General features: G+C 38.7%; 1 protein-coding gene and 1 long non-coding RNA gene across 4 annotated transcripts in view; one reads left to right on the forward strand and one right to left on the reverse strand.

Moving 5' to 3' along the window:
* The window catches only part of LOC101746710 (cell adhesion molecule Dscam2), a 61,098-nt gene that overhangs the window by 5,615 nt on the left and 32,893 nt on the right, over positions 1-22,590 (forward strand). For all 3 annotated transcript variants that reach the window (XR_009975347.1, XM_062673317.1, XM_038016929.2), the window contains exons 2-3: positions 7,760-7,970; positions 20,969-21,114. Coding sequence is in view for 2 of the 3 variants with exons in the window: in XM_062673317.1 (XP_062529301.1) it covers positions 7,760-7,970; positions 20,969-21,114 (357 nt within the window). In the remaining variant the exon portion in view is untranslated. The remainder of the gene's footprint in view (positions 1-7,759; positions 7,971-20,968; positions 21,115-22,590) is intronic.
* On the reverse strand, positions 12,098-16,700 carry LOC110385419 (uncharacterized). Its single transcript, XR_009975276.1, has 2 exons — positions 16,562-16,700; positions 12,098-12,343 (listed from the first exon to the last, which is right to left on the reverse strand). It is a non-coding gene; the product is annotated as an uncharacterized LOC110385419 (long non-coding RNA).

Raw genomic sequence — 22,590 nt, forward strand, 5'->3', positions numbered from 1 at the left:
TTGGATAAGTCACAGAAAATTCCAAGACAATCATGCGATTCCTCCCAAGATTGAAATATATTTTTGATTAGATAAGCACCTGCATCAGTTGTAGAGCGACCCCTTGTAAACCCGAATTGTTTATTATGAAGCAGGTTATTTGATTTAAAATGTTCTAAAAGTTGTGTCAAAATAATTTTTTCAAAGATTTTACTCAACGTAGGAAGTACTGAAATAGGTCTATAGTTAGAGGGGTCATCAGTACTACCAGATTTAAAAAGAGGAATCACTTTACTATGTTTCATTAAGTCAGGAAATACACCACACTTAATACAATCATTAAAAATACTAACAAGATGAGAAGCAATAATGTCTATTACAGACTTCAAAACCTTTACTGATATTCCCCACAAGTCAGCTGTATTTTTTACATTAAGGCTATTAAAGCTTTTTATTATATTGTTTGAATTAATTTTCTTAAATTTAAAAATTTCATTGCATTTCTTGACATGGTTATGCAATAATATTTCAGCTGCTGTGGGGGATGAATTTAGAGATGTGGTAGTTGAAACTGGAATGTCAGAGAAAAACTTTTCAAAAGCATTAGCCACATCTTCATGACTAGTTACCAATTTATCGTCTATTTTTAACGAGAATTCTTGATGGCTATTTCTGACTTTTCCACTTTCTCTACCAATGATGTTCCAAGTCATCTTTATCTTGTCAGGGGCATTTTTGATTAAATCACTTAAATGTAAAGATTTTGCCGCTAAACAAACTTTTCTAAATAGTTTGGAATAGTTCCTGACATATTGATGAAATGTTTCATCATTATTATAAGCTTTTTCAGAATACAGATCATACAATTTTTTTCTACTTTTGTACACTCCGGTGGTGGCCCACTCGCTGAACACCGTTTTGTTTTTTAATGTTACAGTTTTAGGAATAAATACATCAGTAAAGACCATATTAATTCTCTCAAACATATTTTGGTATGATAAATTTGGGTTTTTGTTATAAATAATTTCTGAATGTTCTTGCTTAATATTATTTCTAAACTTCTCAATTCGTTTTTTATTAATAGGAACAATCACAAGAGTATTTTTATCTTTAGAATTCATAATAGATTCAAAAGACACAAATTGTCCACTATGGTCTGATGTTAATTGATTAATAATTTTTTTGTTAATCGGTGTTACATTTGTAAATATGTTATCTAAACATGTTGCCGATGTGGTCGTTGTCCTAGTAGGCTCTAGAAATAAGTTTGGGAGGTTATATGACTTTAACAATGTTCTGAATCTAATAGTGGTATTTGTGTTTTCTAAAAGATTGATATTATAATCACCACATACAAAAATTTGTTTATTAGAGACAGAAAGCTTTAGCAATACATTTTCCAAAATATTTTCAAAAGAATCATATAACGCATCAGGAGGTCTGTACACACTTACAACAATGAATCGCTCAAGCTCTACACAGGCCATTTCAATAATCCGTTCCACAGAGAGGCTCACAATGTCTCTACGTTCCTTACATTTATAATCTTTATTAACAATGATCAGTGAGCCACCTCGTATAGCATTCTCTCTGCAGAAGGAACTCACAACCTGGTGATTTTTAAAATTACAATTTAATTCATATTTTTTAATTCGTCATCGTATTCGTCATCGTAAGCCGGTGATTGGCCTGAGGGGCGTACGAGAGGCGGCATAGTGACGATAGTTTCGGACTTGAGGGTCCTAGCTAGTCGCCAGTATGCTTGGTGAGTGGGCGCGAGTTCTTTTAAATAACTATCCCAGTTTTCGTTTCGGGCGTCGCTCAAGCGGGATTTGACCTCCCGCTGTAAGCGACGCATCCGAGTCCGGTTTGAATCCGTGGGATATCGATCGTAGGCCCGGATTGCCGCGTTCCTAACTCTAACGAGGTCCCTAAGATCGGGGGAAAGTCTGATGCGGTGGAAGCAGTCCTCTACATCAACTTGCTTTGAAGATCTTGTGATCGCCGTCGAGACGTGATCAGTGAAGATGTTTATGGATTCGACGGTGTCCTCGGGGGATGGAGTTGAATCCGGGCCGCAAGGGAGGATTGGTGGAGCGGTGTCAGCTAGGCACGTGCCCAGCTTCTTCCAATCCACCATGGTCCTCGTATCTGGTTCGCGGTTGAGTGGGCGACCGAGCTGCATGACGACAGGTCGGTGGTCTGAGTCGAGTTCTGACATTGCCTCGATGGAGCGCAAGCGCAGAGTTACGTTCCTCAGCAGTGCCAGATCTATTGTGCTCGGACGACGCGCGGCGTTGTACGGATAGCACGTGGGGGTCGGGGGGTTGAATATCTCGAATGTGAGGTCGTCTATGAACGCGTCGAGACGCCTACCGTTCACATTCGTGCGATGGCAGTTCCACCTAGTGTGGTGGCAATTTAAATCGCCTGCCAGAATGACCGCGTCCCCCATACCGAGTAGTGTCTCGAGGTCACTGCTCAGGAGGGGTTTGTCAGGAGGGAGATATACGGATGCGATGACGATCGGCTGGTGTCCCGTCAGCGCGATGCGGCACACTGACGCCTCGATATGTAAGAGCGAGGGAGTATCGAGAGGGACGCAGTGCAGGGCCCTCCTATAGTAAATGACAGTACCGCCCTTGCGGGTGGAGAGTCTGTCATTCCTAACCATGACGTAATTCGCGACTTTGGGGTCGCGACGCGAGGGCTTTAGGAAGGTCTCCTGCACCAGAAGGATGTCGATGAGATTGTCACGTAGAAACTCATAAACCTGGTCGCGCTGACGCGCGAGTCCGTTAGCATTGTAGAATGCTAACTTCAAAGAATGGGGTTTTAATCTCGCGTTGCACGCCATTGATTACCGGTAATCAAACCAGCGTGCGCTGGACGGACTCGATGACGTCGATGTACTCGAACGTCGCGTTTAGGCGGTCTTCGGCCGTGACCGCTCTGCGCATGGCGTCGGCGAACGCACGCATGCGGTCGATGTTTATCGCGGCGATGTAGTCGCGAATAATTGTAAAGTCGTTTGAGTGCGCGGGGCCGGGGCGAGGCGCGGGACCGGGCGCGGGCGCGGGGGCGGGGCGCAGCGCGAGTAGAGGTTGCGGCGCGTACCGCGGTTGGGGTGCCGGTGTCGTTCCTGCCTTCGTGAACGGCAACGGTTTCGCCCACGCGGAGACGGTGGGCACCGGAGCCGGTACGAAAGCCGGTTTCGGCGCGCGGGGCGCCGAAGTCTTTGGGCCAGCGGTTTTAGGGGGCGCGTTTGCCGGGCGCTTCCGTGGAGCCTTGGGGCATCCACGGTAGTTGGCCGTGTGTCCCTGCTTGCGGCAGAGTACACAGCTCGGCGGCTCCGTCGCTGTCTCCTTCACGCGCGAGCAGTCGGTGGTCGCGTGATCGTCTAAACATTTCACGCAACGCGGTCGCGCGTTGCAGTTACGCGCGGAGTGGCCATATAGCTGGCAACGGTGGCACTGCCCGGGAGTGCCGCGTTTGTAGGGGGCCTCTACGGTGACCCCCGATAGGCCGCACACGGTGCGGAGACATGAGGCAATTTTCTTGCCCTCCGGTGTGGCTTCTAGTGCTACGAGCACCATATCGTACGCGAATTTGTCGCGCCCGCTGTGCATCCGGTGCACACTTATGACGGGGTAGGACTGACCTACCAGGTCATTCTTGATTTGCTCGACGTCGAGCTCTTTGGGGACTCCGCGTATTACGACGCGGAGTTCACGCTCCTCCTGGAGCGCATAGGTATGATACCCTATGCGTTCCTTGCGGAGGTATGCTGTCAAAGACCTATGGTCGTCGGATGACTCTACTTTGATTTGTATTCCATGCGGAATATTCCTCGCATGGACTACATTTATCTTGTTGGCCTTAAGGGCCAGGGATACGCGATCCCAAGAAGATTTTTCCCGCAGGATGACCGGCGGCGGCGCGGGAACTTTTCGGACGGGCGCGGGCCCGGGGCGCGGCGACGGGGTTGCGCGGCGAGGGGAGTCGGGTGAGACCACGACTTTAGGCCGCGACGCGTTCGCGGCCTTCGGTTGTTTCGGCGCCGCGGACGGTTCCACGGCGCGGGCGCGTTTTTTCCCGCGCGCGACGGTGGTGAACCCTTCCGAGGTTCCCGGTTGGGGACTCGCGGCGGACTCGTACTCCATTTCCGACTCGGAGTCGGAGCCGGAGCTTGCCGCTACGGAGGACGCGATCGACGCGGGCGCGGGGGTGGGGGGCGACATCGGCGAGTCGCGAGGTACCGGCGCGGGGGGCGACAACGGAGAGTCGCGGAATGCCGGCGCGTCAAGGCCGGCCTTGTAGGCTTCAAATCTCGTGATGATGTCCGGACAAAAATCACGGACGAACTTCAAAAAGAGCGCGCCATTGGCGTCACTCATGGTGACGTGTGTGCCCAGGGGGGGCGTCCCCGGGACTTAAGCAAACTCGCCGAAAGGCGAGTCCCCTGAGTGGGATTTATACCCCCTGCGCTGTACCTGCCAGCAGTGATTTGCAGGGGGGGGATGCCTATGCCGTGAAAACGGCAGTCAGCTGGGATTGGGGTGGAGAGTTTGGGAAGGTGGGACCCCACTGGGTTGTGAGTGCCACAACAAGCGGTGATCGCAGTGGGGGTTCAGTCTTTAAAAAGACTGTTTTGCACGACGGATAGATAAATAAATTTAATAAATGGTAATGAATGAATGAATGTGAATTGGCGTTTTCGAATGTAGAACAAACGAATTCGAATTGCTTTTTCGACCAAAGGTCGCTACGCCAGCGCCCGTGCGTCAGGAATTCACAACAAAGTCGCGATCGACGCGACAGCGACAATGTCGTGTAAACCAAAACACAAGTTCGCGACGGCAGCGACAATAATTCGAGAAAACACGTCCGGACTCGACAGCGTTGCAAACGGAATTGATTACACGATGTTATTCCTTCACCGTGGAAGTCAATCGTGAACATTTGTTGAGTACGTATTTCATTAGAAAAATTGGTACCCGCCTGCGGGATTCGAACACTGGTGCATCGCTTTAACACGAATGCACCGGACGTCTTATCCGTTAGGCCACGACGACTTCAAACTCCTCTGGTAACGGTTATTTTTAATTGACTTTGTAAACATTTAGGCATTGAGCTCACCTCATTGGTAAATAGTCATCATAAATCATGAACATCAAAAAATATAAGAGGTACAGTCAAGCCGGTGCAGTGCAGCTTTTAAATTATTGAAAAATTATCATTATCAAACGTTTACGCGTTACTATCATTTTTGCGGTAGACAACAAACTTTCAGTTCTGATATCAAACAATGGATACGCGATTTCTCGCCCAAATAATTGTAAAACAATGAATATTTTAAAAATAATATAATATTCACACATCGAAGAGCGACCAGAAGCACATTATTACTGGTGGTAGGACCTCTTGAGAGTCTGCGCGGGTAGGTACCACCTCCCTGCCTATTTCTGCCGTGAAGCAGTAATGCGTTTCGGCTTGAAGGGTGGGGCAGCCGTTGTAACTATACTTGAGACCTTAGAACTTATATCTCAGGGTGGGTGGCACATTTGCGTTGTAGATGTCTATGGGCTCCGGTAACTACTTAACATCAGGTGGACCGTGAGCTCAACCACCCAACTAAGCAATAAAAAAAAAATATTTGTTTATTTATCGCAATAAAAAAGCTAAATTTTACAAAAATTTTTTGCTTTGCGTACCCGTACGACTTGAGGGCTTGGTTTGCTTTAACTGCGGATTCATGGAATTTGGATAAACTTCCTTCAACAAATCAGTCCTCAACTTGATAAAAGGAACATTGTTTTCCACTTAGGTTAAGTGTTAAGTGATCTTGTCAAGGTATCGGGACATCAGTTTGCAGAAATGAACATAGAGTAGGATAGCTATTTTAGAATGGATAGAATACCGTAATGTCAGAATTGTGGTAGAGATATTTTCAAGGTAAGCATATATATGTCGGCACACGTCAGGGATGGCTAAGCGGTAGGTTCCGTCATCACTCGTATTCGATTGAACTCAGTTTAGTCAATAAAACTTTTCAATAATAATTATTGAAACTCAACACACACAACTTTCACAATGACAGGATAAACCGACAGTTTCGTTGCACATACCGACAGACCGACTGACCGACTGACTGATTGACAGAGACTCACTGACTAAGACGGACAGAATTACTGTCTGACACGGAATGCCACGACTCTGTCCACGTACCGCCATTTTATACTGTGGCGTTACGGAGTCTACCCTTCATTTTGTGATATTTATCAAAACAACATTTCATCATTTAAAATAATAATCAAAACCACCGTCTTAATATTACTAAAAGTCGTAATCCACGACATATATATTAAATATATTATGTACATAGTTCCGAACGAACAACATTCGTCCTGTCGATCTACCAAGTAATATCATCCGCTTGTTGTAAAACCCCTTCTATACGGTCAATAAGTATTTTTACGATTTCTTTGTACGATAAAGCAATGTATTTATATAATTATTTTTTGGATTGCTTATTTTTGATGAAAATACAATAATATGCTGTAACTTTAATTGGACTTTAGTAAATCATCCGCATACAGCAGTACAGCAGTACAGATCTTAAATTGTCATATTTATCTTTAACTAGCTGACCCGGCAGACTTCGTAGTGCCTCAATCAATAAATAAAAAACCTAAACTTTTGGGGGATACATTAAGGGAAAAACAAAATTGTTATTTTTATTTAATTCCAAGTATTTTCATATTTATCTTCATATTAAACCTTCTCTGGACTTCCACAATTAATTCAAGACCAAAATTAGCCAAATCGGTCCAGCCGTTCTCGAGTTTTAGCGAGACTAACGAACAGTAATTCATTTTTATATATATATATTGTTACATTGGTCCAAAGTAGTCATAGACTTTAGGTACGGAACGTAACTTAACATTTACAAAACTCCTTTCGATCCGTCCTACAAATCTGTACAGAACTAATGTTCAACGGGGTCACCTTGTTTCTTGTCAGTTCAAATGTTAGAAAAGCCTCCCGATAAGTTAGACGTCTTCGCTCCTCGTTTCGCGGTATATGTTCAGGGTTGCCAACTTCGATGAGTCATCAGCAAAGCCACAGAGTATCGACGTTGACAGCAATATATTGCAAAACAAGTGAACTTTCGATATTCGAACGATTAAAAAAAATCAATACACCCATTTGTTGAAACAAATCGTATGCTACCGTTGATGTTGCTCTATCTGTCAATAGGACAATCGACGACCTCCACAGATTTATTTTAATGTAGTTAATGGGGTGCTTTGAGGACAGAGATACTTCCATCATCTTCTTTACATCATCGCTCAAGCCATCGCAGTAGCCTTCATGCATACTACAATATTCATTCATGGTACGTTTATAAGAACTTTTTTGTCACGTACCATCCCGCTCTGAAACAAACTTTCCTCCGTGATATTATCATGACACGACCGTCACTTGAGGTTTGAGGAGAGCTCTTAAGATAGGCAGCCGTTTGACTATCTCGCTAGCAAATTAATTAAATTAAAATCTACTATCCTACGTTATCTATTATGAAATTACGAAAAAGTTATATTGTTATCATTTTTTTATTTGAAAGAAAGCACAACCCTAACGAGCTCTTGCCTACAGTGTGTTTTGTCCTTTTCGATCGTGTTTAAGCAAGCTATTTAATCTGTGGACAAAATTTACGGAGCCAGTTCGCTTGTAATAATATTATTAAAGACTTAACATATATTTATTTATTGTTTAGGATATCTCCATCTGGTTATCGTATCACTGGTGGTGGCAGACGCGAGCTCAAGTGACAAACGACCTGGCTTCGTGGTGGAGCCACCGTCGCGGCTATTGTGGCCGTCGACTCGGGGCGCACACGCGGAATGCCGAGCAACTGGTCATCCAACTCCCGACGTCTACTGGGTCACTGCTGAGGGGCAGGTGCTAACTACTATCCCTGGACTGAGGTAAGATTGTGAATGTGTATTTCAAAATAACCTTAGTATTCACAGTGTTTTTGCGGCCTTCACATGTGAGAGGAGTAGAGCGTACAAAAGAAGAAAAAAACGTTTGGGTGTTCTAAATTTAAGAATAAATGTTTGATTTGTTTATTTTTGCAAGCTATAGACTTGATTAAAGGTTTAGACAGATATATACAGTAGGCTAGCTTTATCTGATCTTTTAACTACTTTTGAAATCAGAAATCATAATCGAATAAAATAAAATTGTTATTATTGTTATTACACAAAAATCAATATATTTTAAAACTCTTTCTTGCGTCTATACCTAATACCTACCGTTGCTACCTCCTCTCTGTCTGTTCTTGATACAGGCTTTTTCAGGTCCAGTAATTTTGTGCGCGAAAGATTTTATAGAAAGATATCGTAGTAAGTTCCTCCTGAGAATTTTCACTAACAACAAAAACTTTTAAACAAAATGTTTCTTTTAAGACTCTAATACAAATATATAGTTCTACCCTACTTTAATACATGGTTATTATTTTTATTGCTTATATGGATGGACTAGCTCACAGCCTACCTGGTGCTAAGTGGTAACCGGAGCCCATAGATATCTACAACGTAAATGCCGCCACCCATCTCGAGAGATGAGTTTCTAAGGTCTCAGTTTTTACAGTACAACGGGTGCCCCACCCTTCAAACCGACACGCGTTACTGCTTTAGCTGAAATAGATATAAAAGTCACGTTGCTATAACAGGTCGAGAGCTAATTGAATCACCAAATTTACTATTTAAATATCGACCAATTTACTAATATTTTTTATTTAAGTAATTTAAAATTAATTTTAATATGGTTTGTTACATTCAAAATTACAGAACTATATACTACTATAATACTACTGCTACTACTACTACTGCTATAATATATACTAATATACTATAATTCTAATACTACCTTCACTGAACATCACTAATGTCTATTTAATTGAACTCGACATAACAGTGTGTTCGGCCTTTGAATTATACACATTACAGTATATTACACAGTACATAGTAACACGTAAAGATAATTTGCCTAATGGCTTCATTGTGACAACATTAAAATTCGCAAATAAGTTTAGAAAGAAAAAAAAAGTATTATACTAAATATTCTAGTCCCTTGAAATTAGATTTTAGAAGACTTTAGATAAAATACGCCCCTTGGCAGGCGGCTTAATATCATTCATGACGACATAATTACAAGAAGGTTATAAATTCCAAACGAAACGAATTAAATTCAAACGTTTATGGTACCATGAAAATTACGCGGCTGCGAACGCGAAGCCATAGTGTAATGATATAAATGTTTATATTTAGATTATTGTACTACTGGGACATAAATAGTCACGGTTCCAGAAACGGGCGTAATAATTACAAAAAAGTTTTTATTTTTTATTGCTTAGATGGGTGGATGAGCTTACAGCCTACCTGGCGTTAAGTGGTTACTGGAGCCCAGAGACATCTACAAAGTAAATCCGCCATCCACATTGAGATATAAGTTCTAAGGTTTCAAGTATAGTTACAACGGCTGCCCCGCCTTTCAAACCGAAACGCGTTACTGCTTCACGGCAGAAATAGGCAGGGTGGTGGTACCTACCCGCGCGTACTCACAAGAGCTCCTACCGCCAGTAATACAATCAATTTGGATAATTAAGATTATTTTTCAAAGCTCTTAATAATTCCAGTTTACCTTATGTATCTTCTTTATTTATATATTTCTAGTAGATTGTTTAATTATGTTGTTAAATCCAGACCCTTCCAAAGGAAGAGGAAGAGGAAGTGTGAAAGCAGCCCCTTTAATCAACAAATTAAAGAGCGGACGGTTAGCGTGGTATGGACATGTGATGCGTAGAGAGAAGATGCGTGTAACTAGAAGATGTATGGAAATGGTAGTGCAAGGTAGAGGGGGAAGAGGTCGACCGAAGAAGACATGGATGGAGTGTGTGAATGACGATACGAGAGAGAGAGAGGAGTGAGTGTTGAGATGAGAGAAGAGAATGGAAGTGAAAAATTAGCTGTACCGACCCCACCTAGTGGGATAAGGAGGAGAAAAGACGAAGATAACCAGACCCTTTCAAAGAGAATGAATACCACACCTAATTTATTGGTATCGCATTAATTAGTAACATAAGAACCGATTGACCTGACTTGGCACTTACTTTAAGACTTTACTCGACGCGATAAAAAAAAACGATCTTATGATCTGTGCGAATAGAGTTAAAATGTTAAATAAGCTATTTTTGAATATTAATTTTGTTGTCATTGAAATAAACTAGTTAAAATTTAAATTTAAATAGATTTTAATGTTGATTTTTTTCCCTTGAAACGTTGCACCAGCAATATCTTGAAATGCCACAAGCATCATAAATGACGCTCAAAAAAAAATTACAATAACTCTTATTTATTTTATTTATTTATTTATTTATTTATGTACACACAGAAAAGAGGACATAATACAGAGTAATAAGAAAATTATGTACAAAGGCACTGCTTATTTCTTTAAGAAACCTCTTCCAGCAGACCTGGAAGAAAGAAAAGACCTGGAAGGAGGAGAAATCTTATTTCGAAACGTAAAAAAAGTCTTTCAATGAGGACACGAGGAATAATTTAGACGACGGAAATCAGTGAGCTAATATTAATAGACTTCGTGGAACTGACTGTCATTAATATACTGTGTAATCTTTAATATTTGCCGTTCGATTGTGTTTATTAATTGGAAAAGTTACGTTTTCCTTTGAGACTGAAACGTGTTCATTCTAATTGCGCGTTTTCATACGTCGTTTCGGATCTTCCCGATCGACTAACGGTGCTTTTAAGTACCTCAAGCACCGGTCATCATTCTTGTCGAACCCGTCGCTAGCGGTGAAGGGCTTGGCGAGTAAACTAACCTACAGACACACTGAGTTTCTCGTCGGATCTTCTCAGTGGGTCGCGTTTCCGATCCCGTGGTAGATTCTGCGAAGCATTGCTCTTGCTATAGTCAGTGTTAGCAACTTTGCCAGTGCCCCGTGGGCTCATCTACGTGTTAGGAATACGCTGAAATAGTCTCTCAGGACCAGCAGCACAGGTAGCATAAAAAAAATAAAGCGCGTTTTTTTTAGCTTCAGTTTTAAAGATAGACACAAGCAGGCAGAAAATGGACCATATGGTGCCCCCGGGTGCACATCTATCTCAACAATGCCATCGCAATTTTGTCGGCAAATGAACGGAGCAGTAGAAATAAATTAATAAAATGCGTATTATCTTTGTGACAAAGCAAAGGTATCAATCACCGCATGTTTAATCGAAAAAATACATAAAATAGAAGTTGCGGTGCTGAAGCTAGTGACTCACTTATATTAAAGCTAATTTAAAAAAAAACAGCAATTAGTAAAAGGTACTTGAAAATCTTTCTATGTTAGTGGTCACTTAAAAATGTGTGCTTATCATTATCTTATTTTTATACACATCTGTATTTATAATAGTAAATGGTACGTTCTTGACGCATATATGGCCACAAACCCTAAAATAAAACAATATCCAGCCGTAAAGCCAACCATAAATACTTAGTATTGTATTTCGAGGATCCACAAAAAACACTTACAAAACTTTAAGGTCAACAACCTCACTCACGGAATCTCACATGGCGGCTGGTTTAGCACACGTCATATATACATACATATAAGCATAAATTTTACATCAAATGGTTTGCTCGGGGCTGGTTTTAATACGCGGTGTAAGTACGTTGGAAAACATAATATTATTAATATTCAAAAAATGGAATAGAATAGAAATATTCGATCGTGAAAAAACTCATGAACCACATCGATCGCCTTCGATCAGCAATGATAGAAACAGTGAAACGATTTAGTATGTTGTTATTCAGTAAACAAGTATTTAGATATACGATCAGGGTACTAAATTAGAAATGATAACCACCTTTTTGGATTTTTTTCATTTTCCGCACAAAAAATTTACTATCTACGGTGACATTTTGTTGAAGTTATGGTGTTGTCAGGGTCATAAATTAAAACATGAAGCATTAAAAAAACGTAGAAATTATAATATGTATATGTTCACATATGAAGTTGACGTATGGTATACAGAAAAATAAAGACTTTTTATATATTATTTTGTTTATTTCTATCAGGTCATAAAAACCTTATATTAGTCATCCGACAAATATATATGCATATATATAGTAATACCAAATTTAAAAACAAAACTGCGCCATTAATAAGAGAAAAAAGATTGTCCGAAAAAAACGTCACTGCTGTCTTCGGGCGTCGCTAAGTTTTTACTCAAAGGCTAATGACCAACAACGGCAGTCTTTCCCAGCTTCATATTTTTAATAAGTCCTTATGCTGCAAAGAAGTTTTCAAGACTGAAGCAGTTGAAACTCTTTATAAACTTAAGAAAAGAAGATGTTTCGAACGACATGTTTATTATCTCTTTTATCTGAATACGAGTATAATAAATTGTCACCGTAAAGTTGCCTCTTTAATCTGTACATAGAAATTTGCAGACTGCAAAATAAAAATACAGTCCTCAAAAAAAAAGCGATATAATGTCCACATATCCAATGATCCACATCGTCGATTATCTTTGATTTACAAAGTTAATATTATTAAATTGAAAGAAATACATAAGTTATTACATACCAAAGATATAGAGATATCAATTGCAAGGTGATTCAATTAAAAAAAATACAGTTTTAACTATAAAATTTCAATAATGAAAATTAAATATTTGTTCTAAAGTTGTAAGGTATTATCTGTGTGAGCTCAATGGTCGGTACCCCACGTCCTAACGGATCCATCAGATCCAATAACCTTTGCATTAGACGCCTTCAGCTCTGACACTAGGAGCAGGTTTAGGGACCCCGGTAACCGTACTCGTCGAACTCGATAAAGAGGTCGACGTGAAACCTAACCCCATACATCAGCCCGCTGAGTTTCTCGCCGGATCTTCTCAGCGGGTCGTGATTCTGATCCGGTAGTAGATTCATTCGCGAAGCAGTTGCTCTTGAGTTGTTAGGTCTCCTTCGGAGGCGCTCGGGCGGCTGTTAGCAAATCCCACCCCTTCTGGCTGAGCCTTTGCTCGCCCACCTGTCGTGGTGAAACTGGAAAGGCCTCCGGGCCACTAGTAATCCTTAATCCTTCAATCATAAAAAAAAGGTCGGTACCATCACCGCGTGGCTAAATATGTTGGACTTTATAGAATGCAAGACCATTTCTCTAGAATCTATCAGTACGGGTTACACAATTATAGTGAAAGATAAGAGGTGAATAGTACAGTATGTGTACCTTTTACATAGCATTTGATGGACGGTGAACTCATCTTTCGATCTAGAGCAATAAAAACGAAACTTTGCTAACTTAAGTAAGCCGAGTTTTCCGCAGAGCCTGCTAATAAATTGGTCGAGTTTCCGATCTGAGTCAGTTAAGATGAAGTTGGGAAGTGAAGACGTGTCGGTCCGTATGTGCTATGTATGTGTCGAGAACTTTACCCATCTTCGGCATAGTTCGCGTGTGCAATTACGGAACTTCCCTTTGGAACACATCGATGTGAATTGAGATGTAATATGAATTGTTGCTTTGTTGGAAATAGGAAAGTAAATTAATGGGAGATTTATTTATATATTTTGATAATGATATCTTATTGGGCAATACAATTCCGGCGTAATATGATATTTGAACCATGTAAGAAAATGCCGGGAAATAACTTTTTTAGTGCATTATAAAAGCTCTTTTCCCTGTTTCGTTTATTTAAAATGTACATAACTAATAAATGTTAATGGATGTTCACCGATTTCTCCGTTGTTTATGGACAGAATTAGAAAAATATTTTTTGTTTGAAAGCGTATAATGTCAATATAATGTCCTCGAAAAAATAAGAATAATAATCATTTTTTACATTCAACAATAAAATTAAAGGTAGCGTTTGCCAAAAACATAACTTAGTTAGGATGTAAGAGCATTGCATACAAATCCTCATCATCATCATTCTCTTGCACTTCTTCCAATCACCTAGGGTCGGCGTCACATCCTTCCATACTCCTCTATTATATACCATTTCTTCTCTCACTCCCCTCTTACGCATATCGTCTTTCGCAACCCATCCATTTCTTCTTAGGTCTATATCTTCCTCTAAAGCCCTCCACATCCAAAGTTAAAACTCTCATACAAACCTCATTGTCATTTCATCTCATCATATGTTCATACCATCCCAAACGTGCACTTCTCAACTTTTCTGTCAGAGGTGTCACTTTCAGACTTCCCCTAAGATATTACACACAGTCTTGCAGACAAATATTTTACCTATTCGTCATTTAAAAAAAAAGAAAAGTAACAAATAAAAAGTCAAATAAAGAAATAAAATAGATTTTGTATGTAAATATTTCAGTCTTCAATACCTTTATATAATATACAACTAGATGCTGACCGCATTTTATAACGCCATCTTGTTGTGTCTTTAAAGCGGTTAGTTGCCCTCAATTAAGAAAAATAGTATTATTATTCGCCAATAGATGTCGGGAAGAGTTGATTATTGAAAATACGAATAAAACAATATTTTCTGAAAATAAATCGTAGCTAGATCGATTTATTGCTCCCGAAATCCCCTTTATACTAAATTTTATGAAAATCGTTGGAGCTTTTCCGAGATTCAGATTATATATAGGTATATTAATATACAAGAATTGCGCGGCTAAAGGTATAAGATTTATATTTATTCTTGTCTATGATTGATTTTCGCTTTTTAGCTAGTATTTTTAATGCTTTCGGCTAATTTTGGCTTTCACTTAATAATAATCTATTTCAGTTCAGCACATTCATAAAATTTCTTCTTAAGATTTCTAACAATACTTCGAAAAATTTCATAACTCTCGAAGGCCGACGTCAAAAGAGAGGTATAAATATAAATCAAGAAGATTTCTTCATTTCTAAATTAGAGCAATGTATACGTTTTAGATGTAATAAACCATTTCTATAGAAAAATGTAATGAAACCAAAACACAATGAACCAGATTATGTTACCGAAAAAAAAAACTATATTCTGTTGAAATATTAAAATTTACAATAACAAAAAAGCTCGCCCATTGCGTGTCGACATGAATGGGCCGACGAGGCAGCCTATGGATATTTCAGGGTTATTACCGTCCAACTTGAGGCATGAGATTGAAATCTCACTTACGTTGAATGACGGCTCTCCACCCTTGAAACTGAAACGCATGAGCGCCTTTGGGTAGAAATAGATAGGATGGTGATACCTATACATATGGGCTTACAATTTAGTTTGGCTACAATTAAGTAAGAAAACAACTACGGATCATATCATCCCGATAGAGGAGTATAAATGGTATATGATAGAAGAGTATGGAAGGAAAAAACATGTTGCGTCGACCCCAGGTGACTGGGAGAAGGGCGGGATAATGATGATGAGAGGAGTATAAATAGTAGATCCGCTAACCATTTAACACAAAGTGGCCCTTGAGTTCGTTCACCTATCTGCGCAATAAGAAATAGCTTGAGTAGACAAAGAGACGGGACCGCCTACTCGTCGTCCCTTCTTATTAATTAGTAACAAGATTAATATTTAGTCACAAAAACAACAGTCTCACGTTCAAGGGCCTAAGCTAGTACATCTAGTTCTGGAGACATACACATTTATACTAAGAGAAAACTACACCCAGACTAGAATACTCAATATTTCTGAGAAAGTCCGTCTTGTTAATATTTCAGACTAAAGACCGACCTAAAGGCTGATATTTTTCAGAGCCTCTGTATGGCTCGGTATGGTATTGGTACATCAATCTTTTTATTTTCGTTTGGCCAATTTCAACTATCGTTCAACAGTGACGAATACAATTTGAATACATTTCATTTTGCATTTTTATCAGTAAAAAGCTGACCCTGCCAGACTTCGTAGTGCCTCAATCGATAAGTGAAAGACCTAAACTTTTGTATAAAATAAACTTAAAACAAACAAAAGGAATCGGGGGACACATCAAAGGGAAAACACAATTGTTATTTTTATTTAATTCCGAGCATTTTTATATTTATTTACCTTTTAAACCTTCTCTGGACTTCCACAACTAATTCAAGACCAAAATTAGTCAAATCGCCGTTCTCGAGTTTTAGCGAGACTAATGAACAGCTATTCATTTTTATATATCACTAATTATTGTGATCCGATCTAGGTAGTTCCTGTAGGATTATCGCAGAATAGTATTACACGAAAAATAAAAACTGATAAAAATTTACACCATCGCTTAAACATTCACCACATTCGTAGATTTTGCAGGCTTGCCTTAGTTAGATTACAGAAAATCAATCATACAAAATTTGAAATCAATTTGATAAAAATGTGTGAGCAAAACAAGTTACCTACAAATATACTTTTGATTATTATTTAAAAAGAATGACTAAGACAATTATAAAAAAAACTAGCACAATTATCCTGTAGAACAAAACATTCAAATCATCTATAAAGACTATCTTTATCATAATCATGGCAAAAAATTGCTCTACATTTTAAAACAACAAAACATTACATATACATAATCTTTAAAACGTACTCACTAACAACATTCCATCCGTATAAATGGAGCTGAAAAGTTCATAGAAGCCGTAAATTGTAATAAAATGCCGAGAGCTTCACAAATGGCCTTAGTGCATGTAGTAGAGAGGAGGCGGCCCGCGACGCCAAACTGAGCATGAAATAAACGATTATAGCGACAGTTGACGTATACGATATAGTGTGAGAACGATAAATGGTAGAGACACGTTCCTAGTTTTTTTTAAAGGGATTTAATGACCCGGGAACTAATACCTTAGACCTAGATACCTTAGGTCATGTTTTATTTTAATTTGAATGAAAACTGCACTATCCCTTTTTATATATGAAAAATGATAATACGAAGAGAAATGAAATGAAGTTGATTAGAAACATGGCATGGCATGGCATAAAATGAAATGAGATGAGATGAGACGATATGGGATGAAATATAATCTCAGTAAAATGTTGATCATTTACTGAGACTTTTTCAGTGGACTTTTTGGAGGATTCCGAGAAGCTACGGTCAGTGGCTTTGTTTCATTTTCCCACATATGTGCACTTTTGTTTTTAACATTTGTTTCCTAAAAAGTCAATAAGCCTCCGTTATTACACATTTAAACTTAAAGAAACACTAAATAGACAAAATAAATCAAATCACACAACTTCAATCTTCGCGTTCCCGCCAAAAAGTCCTCCTAGTTTTCCATTTCTTTTTTTAAGACTACCTTCGGTTTTTAACCTTAAAACAAGTAAGTTTTGTGTCAATTTGGTTAATAACGTAAATAGCACTGGTGAAGGGACATATGCGATCTCCGAGTATTAAACGGGTGTAGTGTGATTGCTAACTAACAATTACCGATAGTGGGGTTTCAAGGATAGAACTGCTGTTATACATATAATGCAATTTAGATTTCGACTTCATTTCTCTAGGTGGGTGGCGATAATCATGTGATTTGATGGGTTCTGATAGTCACTTAATACCAGATGGGCCGTGAGCATATTCATAAGTAATAAGGGAAGAAAAAATAGTCCTTTTTATTACCAAATAGAACTAGAGATGTGAGGAATTAAGGGTTGCCCACATGTAGTATAAGCTGCGCTGAGTTCTAAGGCAACTAACTTTTTTATATATGAATGTATATATTTTTTAAAACTCAAACATATTATATGAAAGACCCAGACAGCTGTTTCAGGCATCTCCCCCGAAAAACGTTCTCTTTTACTTTTGGAATCTATCTTTCAGTTTTTTAGATAATTTTTCCTAAAGGTTTTTATTGTTCACTTGTATAATATGTACAATAAAATTACACATCAAATAATTTTATATTTGACATTAATTTTATTATTCATGAAGAATTTTTTTGTTAATCTATTTAAAATCTTGTCAATACCCTGAATAAGAAAGGAAACATATCAAAACAATTAGTCGATTTCGCTAAGACATCAATTTTGAAATAAGCAGTCTTGGAGCCCTATTTTCGACGAAGCAAATAGTTTTCTTTACACATTATTTTGTTCATCTTAAGTACCAAGCCTACGTGGTGATGTCAAACGACGACTAGTGTTAAATGTCAGACACAAATTATTGTCCGACCACTAATGGAATCTATTGTCGAACGAAAAATGGGACGAGACTGTGCTGGAGCTCTTGACACTCCATTATCGATGTCATTATGTTCGTCTATTGGAAATTGATCGGTTATTATCACTATTCTTTCGGTTTCTTTTTTGATAACGGATTATTGAACGTCGCCTCTTCATCTATAAGAAACTACATTGTTTTATATTGTAATTTTGTTTAATATTTAACTTATCCCTCCCACGTTTTGTGAATCTTCGTAACATTCTCTTAATGGGGGAATTCTTACTCTGTAGAATTAGGCAGAATGGTAGTATACACTCGTTTAACCTTACGAACTAAACGAATACTTCCTGCTACTAAGACTCTCTCACCATGTAATGAAATCTCTTAAAAGCTAATTCTAAATTAAAGTATTTCAGAAAAGTTATTTTTTTTCGGTGAGTGCGCCCTATTTGATATCTCCATGAAACCTATAATAGATAGATGACAGTATCTTCTCAGTCTACACGAATATATTATGGCCAACCGATAACATAACCAATTTCCAAAAGAAAATTACTTTCCTTTGTTACATACGATGCCGTATTGATGACGGAAAGTTTCCGAATACGAAATGGCGAGTTCGAAGTTAGCGGAAAACATTCACTATACGCCTTACGTGAACTTTATCTCCACGAAATAGGGAATATTTTTGAAGTAAATGTCAATATTTGTTTGCCAAAGTTACGTATCACGTTCAAGAGGTGTCAGCGCTAACGTTGCTCTGTTTACTTAAGTTAACTTAGCCAAAGTTTGGACACCTTACCCGACGAACTTTAGGGTTTACTCGGAAACAACTAACTTCATTGGTATGCCTTATTTGGAGAATCGTCTGAGCGTAAACTTGAGTGGATTTTATACTGATCAGAAGTAGGAGACTTTACTGACTGTTCTGTTATAAATTTTAAACTATCGATTTCATAAGCTACTCCGAAGAAGTAGTTCTAGTTTAGTTTTTAAAAGTTCCTTAGCTAAATAGTTAAACTAATACTCTCTTTTCGCGTTCAACGTCAGTAAGTACGTACATTTATATGTAAAAAGTTAGGAAAATCACTTCACGGTCCACTTAGTGTTCGGTAATTAGAAAAGCACATGCACATTGGGAAGTCGTGGCTTAAAGAACAAAACTTGGTGATAAGGCCCTCTTGTCGTGGCCGCCGGAAATTACATACCCGATCCTGTGAACACAATGGTAAACAGTCGACGTCACCCTAAACACATCATTACAGATCCTCCCGATCCATTAACGGTGCTTTTAGGTACCTCAATCACCGGTCACGACGAAGGGCTCGACGAGTGAATTAACCCATTGACAGCTCACTGAGTTTCTCGTCGGATCTTCTCAGTAGGTGTCGTTTCCGATCCGGTGGTAGATTTTGCGAAGCACTGCTCTTGCTAGGGCCAGTGTTAGCAACACTTCCGGTTTGAGCCACGTGAGCTCACCTACACATTAGGGTAAAGGGGAGTAGCTTCTCAAGGCTATCAGCATAGGTAGGAGAAAAAAGAAAAAAGAAGGTGATTGGGCGTACCGTGTGTACGTAGCGCTAGGTTCTACCATATCTATAACTACCGATAGCCGCATATGGGCAGCCATTAATAAAGTCTTTGATCTCATGTCTTTGTGCTTTTCACGTTGTTAAGACGCCAATCAATTCCAATATGCAGTCATCTGCTCTTATAAATTTCAAGAGGGTAACTAAAATATATTTATCTTCAATCATATTGTTGAGGACTTTAAGGTTAATATCGGATGAAAAGTATTTTCAACTAGCTAATCCCGGCTACGCTTTGCTGTGGCTTCGTTGGATATTACTACATCCCTATTTGAATTGGATGTTATTCACTGTTATATTAGTTTTAAATTGTTTGCACGGAAGCCAGATTTAGTTTCTAAAATCTAAATCACTTCTTATACAGTCTATCTGTCAGTGGAAGTCCCATCAAAATCGGTCCAGCTGCTTCAGAGGACTGAAACAAACCGGCAGACAGACAGGTGTTTTGTTATAAGTACAATATACTCGTGTATGTACTTTCGTATTACATTCATTAATAAGCTGTTATTTTGACATTGCCATGTTAAAGTAATAAGATAAAGTCCTCCTTTTTGCCCGATTTGTTTTATTTTACTTCGGGCCCGATCGCTACCAAACTTCACACGATCACGCTCTAAACTAACCTGAAGTTATCTTGACAACTTTAATCGGTCTAGTCGTTTTGGACTTTATGCGGAACATTAAACACATCAGATTTTAAATATTTATCTGTATAAGCTTTTACCTGCCCATTGAAATTTTTAGGCATTTAGGTACATTATCACCTTTTGTCATGATTGCTTTAAATGTTTGTATATAAAATTAATAAAATGTGATAATAATAATTGAATTAATTTTATATGTAATTTATAAAACAATCTCGTTATTTATAAATATTTCAAGTTACCAGTAGGGAATAAGATAAGAGAATGTCACTAAAAACATAGTGCTGAAAATAACTGAAAATATTGCAAGCGACAAACCAAATAAGGCTTATATTAGCGTGCGAGTGAGAGATAAATAAATTCATCGTGTATCAGCCCAATATGAAGAAAATTGGCTCTAACAACATGTTTCTTCAGAATTATTTCAAAATAAAAATTTACATGCATTGAGTGAAATGGATAAAACAATGATGTAGCTACTTTATCATTGTCTTATCGCTGATTTCACTCTAGCGTGCACACTAGAGCTCAATTTCCTTTGCCGGCTACTTGGTGTTTAAGAAATGGAATCGTCACAGCCATAATAATTGCACACGCAAATATATTCAACAGACACGTCTTGCCAGACGGTAAGCTAGTGCTGGGTGCTCGAAGATCGCTTCTGGAAGCTGGTAGTGGAGCAAGCGGTGCTGTTCTCCGATGCAAGGCGACCAACAAAGCTGGGACCGTTCTCTCTCGACCAGTAATACTACAACCAGGTCCGTATCGAATCCCTTATCTTATATCTTATACCTTTAAACGAGCAATTCTTGTATTGTTGTCTTATATATTCTGAGTCTGGGAAACGGCTCCAAGATTTTCATAAAATTTAGTGTACAGAGAATTTCGGGGGCGATAAATCGATCTAGCTACGATTTATTTTCAGAAAATGTTGTTTTATTCGTGTTCTCAATAATCAACTTTATCGATAATCAACTTTGTGACTCTTCCCGACTTCTATTGTCGAATAATAATACTATTTTTCTTAATTGAGAGCAACTAACTGCTTTAAAGACACCACAAGATGGCGTTATAAAAAAAAAACCGGTCATCATCTAGTCAATTTAAATTCATAGGTTTCAAGCATGTGCTGTGAAAGTCGAAGGATGATAAGCTATTCCTATGCTGTCAACTTTCCATAGAAACTCGGTAGTTAGACAAATAAATACATAACTAAAGATACCAATAATGTGCTTATGTCAATAGTTTTTTTAAGAACTTTTACACATTTTTTTGCTCTTTCTTTCTGTCTGTCACTGCAATTTTTCATTCTTCTTTTTTCCTTTTCAACACATCTTTTCCAGTTTCCTGAGTGACGTGGTGGAGAACTTTTTAGTTGCCACAGTAATAATGCACGCGGAAATTGCCTTTATAGAAAAAAAAATGATTTTTGGTTTTTAAATACAATATATAATTTTAATTAAATATAACACACCCTTTTAGAAAGTTTGATTCAAATAAATAGGTAATTGTGTGGTTTAGGAGAAAAGCCACGAGAAATCTCTTGTTTCTTGGATAACGACCACACGACCGTACTCTGTTGTAACATAACGCCTTTTAGCTCTAATTGTATCTTCGGAGCCGTACCCTAATAATCTCTGCATGAACGTAAAACAACCTACTCAGCCGCACAAGGATTTATTTCATATTAATCATTTGAACCAACATTACACGAAATTTATAATGAAGGTATAATTACTGTTACGATATTGTTTTTGTTGCGGGCTTTGAACTTCGTTCCGCACCGGCATCAATTACGTAGAAGCTATACAATAAAAAAAACATAAAAAAAACTCGCGAACAACGGACTTCTATATTAAACAAATGTAGGAGGAGAGAGAAAAACAAATTACAACTTCAAGTCGAGTCGGACCAATTAACTTTCCGTTACACGGCCATGGGAATATGAAATAAAATGAAAAACAGCCGACGGCCGTCCGAGTTTTACACGGAAAAACTTTTAATTAAGGGATTAAAAATGACATTACAGTGAGTTCGCAACAAGGTAACTTTTCTTTTGTTCGCTGCGTACGCCCAAGAATAAATTCCGGCGGCGGTAATATACCGATTAGGTAAATAGCTAAAATGTTGGAAAGATGCTCCTCTATTCCTCGAAAATGTTTGTTGAAACTTTGTTTGTTTGTTTGCGTTTCGGTTTGAAGGGTGGGGCAGCCGTTGTAACTATATTGAGACCT

This window comes from Bombyx mori, chromosome 17 (assembly GCF_030269925.1).
Source record: "Bombyx mori chromosome 17, ASM3026992v2".
In the NCBI taxonomy this organism is placed as follows: Eukaryota; Metazoa; Arthropoda; class Insecta; order Lepidoptera; family Bombycidae; genus Bombyx; species Bombyx mori.